Source organism: Carlito syrichta, unplaced genomic scaffold, assembly GCF_000164805.1.
Source record: "Carlito syrichta isolate Samal-C Ts95f unplaced genomic scaffold, Tarsius_syrichta-2.0.1 Scaffold311497, whole genome shotgun sequence".
Lineage (NCBI taxonomy): Eukaryota > Metazoa > Chordata > Mammalia > Primates > Tarsiidae > Carlito > Carlito syrichta.
Window position 1 is genome coordinate 148,389 of NW_007255593.1, and position 3,021 is coordinate 151,409.

Here is a 3,021-nt window from a genome sequence, read left to right on the forward strand (position 1 = left end):
AGCCGAGTGCGCAGGTGAGAACTACGGGGTCTGGGCTGTACTTCCCGGGGCGGCCGGAGCGAGGAGGTGGGCCTGGGCGCGGCCTCGCTGGCCTGAAATTGGGGGGGTTGGGGTGCGCGTACCCTGGCCCCACCCCTGGCCTAACCTGCAGAACTGCGCTCAGCTGGTGGTGGCCTCTGGGGACACACACACAGGGCCACTTTCCCCTCCCTGGCCCCTAGCAGGGCTGCTCCTCTCCTCACCTTGTCTTCTTTAATTTTCAAGGCTTGAGGCATCCGCCGCCCTCAGACCCTGTCCTGCCGGCTGAGAGGAGGTGAAGGCCGCTGGCCAGTCCCTGGCCAGTTCCTGGGTCCAGAGGCCTCAGCCCTCAGGCAGGATTCTCCCTTGTAAGTGTGGGACCTGGTGGTGCTGTGGGGGTGAAGGTGGTCTGTGGGGTCACTGTGTGCCTAGGACTTCCTATGCTCAACCCTACCTCAGGGGCTGGGACCCCCTGAGGTTCCCAGGGCTTGGAGGACATCCCTGACAGGCTTCTGCTGCCACACCTGTGATGTCATGTGGTGTTGGAATGAATCGAGTGAGGGAGGGACACCCTCTGGAGCCTGGCTTTAGGCACCTGGCTGGCTCTGGTGGCTTTGTCACCAGGATGACTTGAGAGCCACATACTCCACTCAGCATCTAGCAGGAACCTGGCATCCCAGGCTTGAACAGCCTGGGGGTGACTCTCTTCGCCCCAGACCCAAGAGCAGGTGTAGACTGGGAGACTCAGCACTGGCAGGACTGATAGCACCTGGATGTCAGGTGCAATGCTGCTGCTGCAGCTCCAGCCATCACATCCCGGTAGGAAGAAGGAGGTGGCTGCTGTTTCTCTCATGGAAGTAAAACCTCCCATATCCCCACTGCACCCTGGCACTGTACAAACAGCTGGGTGACTTGGGAAAGCAGTAACTGGGGATAGTAAGCTTGTCTTAGTCCAGTCACGGCTGTCACCCAGGGCTGGAAGTTGCTGCTGAACAGGACTGGGACTCTGTACACCAGGAGGAAGGGGTGTGACCCTGGGTGGTCAGTGGGTAGACTTGGCTGATGGTCCCTCTACTCACGCTCCAGTCAACACCTGGTCTCCCAGGCCTTTGCACCAGTGGCCACCACAGGGAAGGGTCTCACCCGAAGGCATACTTTGTGGCTTCGAGACTGCTCCCTCCTTCCTCCCAGTCTGGGGTCTGCACTTGCAGAAGCATGTGGGGGCTTAGAACCACCTCGGTTCCTGAGCTCCACCTTGGCCTCGCAGGTAAACCACCCACCACGCCTTGAAGCCTCTGCGTGCAGGACTACCTGGCGTCTTAGCCCAGGAGTCGGGGGCTGGAGCTGCCCACCTGAGGACCCAACATCTGGGCCCGAAGACCAGAGACCTAGCCCCAGTCCCACAGCCTGGGTGAGCTCTCAATTTCTGGCGGCCCCACGCCTCTCAGGTGTTGGAGGGTACATGAGGCACCCAGAAGCACACCAGCAGCGCCAGCACCAGGCAGCTGCACATCCCTCCCCAAGCCCCCGTTTCAGTCCCAGCAGGGGTTCTAGGCTAAGGACCCCCATGCAAAGAGGATGCCCAGCAGGGCCTAGGCCTGCCCCTCCTAGGGCCTCCCCAAACCCTGGCCCTCACAGGACCAGTCCTCAGCACAGTGTTCCCCCAAGCCCTGGCCCCTCCCAGCAGTGGTGGATGGGGGAGGAGCTGCCACTCACAGGCTGAGGACAGCTGCTGCCCCAGGCCAGTAAGGCCTCCTCCCTGACAGGGACCGGCTGTACCAGCCACTGCCCCGGGCCTGCTCAGGACCTTATCTGGCAGAGGTGAGGACTGGATGAGCCACCGCTGGCCCACAGGCTGCCAGTGGCCGTACCAGCCACTCCCCAGGGGGAAGCACAGGGCCTTATCTGGCAGGGGTGAGGAGGAAGAGTTATCAGGGGCCACGGCAGCCTGGCTGGGCCACGGAATCCTCCTCAGAGGCCAGCTGTGCAGCCCTTCCTGATAAAAACACCCTGGGAGAGGCCCTGAGGAGTGGACACATGGCCTCTTGCATTCTTGAGGCAGGGGTTGGCTGCCATTCTCCCTCCTTCAGCTGAAATTCCTGCTTGGTCCCGTCCTCCCAGTGTGACCCTGGGCGAGTTATTTAACCACTGTGTGGGTCATCTGGTAAGTCAGATGAGCCCTCACCAGCCCCAGGTAGTCCCTCTCCCCGACAGCAGCCTCAACAGAGCCTTGGCCACTGCCCTCCATGGCGCTGTCCTTTACAGTGAAATCAGAGTCCCAGTGCCTGCCTCAGTCTCCCTGGCTGTGAAAGCCTCTGGCCACCCAGACAGCGACAGCATGCAGTCCCCTGAGAGCGGCGTTCACTACAGCAGATGGGATGACAGCAGCCGGGATGAGGTCAGCGTGGCGGCCATGTCCAGCACAGAGGAGGCCTCGTGCTGCCAGAGGTGAGGACTGGATGGCTGCCACTGGCCCACAGGCCGCCCACTCCCTGTCCCTGCTGCGGCCCCCTTGCCCTCCAGGCCCGCCCACTGCTCCAGCCCAGCCCCAGCAGAGGCCCCAGCCTCACCCCCCCAGGCCCGACCTCCCCTCCAGTCCACTTGGGACGCTCCTGAGGCCCTGGCCTGGGGCTCACCTGCAGGTGTTCTCACCCTAGGCTCTCCCGGAAGCTGTGCACCGGCAGGTTGGGCATCGCCATGAAGGTGCTGGGCGGAGTGGCCCTCTTCTGGGTCATCTTCATCCTGGGCTATGTCACCGGCTACTACGTGCACAAGTGCAAATAAGGGCCGCCTGGTGTGCACATGTTAGGTGGCTGCACGTGCTCAGAGGGACACCTCCGTATACACGGACTCACCTTATACACAGATGGTCCCATATACAGACTCTCCATATACAGGGAGCCTGGTATACACAGACCCCTATAACACAGATTCCCCCATATACAAAGACCCCCTATGTACAGACTCCATATACATGGATGCCCATATACCGATCCCCTCATA

At 61.6% G+C, this 3,021-nt stretch overlaps 1 protein-coding gene across 1 annotated transcript; it reads left to right on the top strand.

The window, feature by feature from the left end:
• The first annotated feature begins 1,357 nt into the window (after nt 1-1,357).
• On the top strand, nt 1,358-3,021 carry SMIM1 (small integral membrane protein 1 (Vel blood group)). The gene is made up of 3 exons (XM_008068738.1): nt 1,358-1,429; nt 2,284-2,466; nt 2,676-3,021. The coding sequence occupies exons 2-3, from the start codon at nt 2,357-2,359 to the stop codon at nt 2,800-2,802; spliced, it is 237 nt and encodes a 78-aa protein (XP_008066929.1). The 5' UTR covers nt 1,358-1,429; nt 2,284-2,356; the 3' UTR covers nt 2,803-3,021.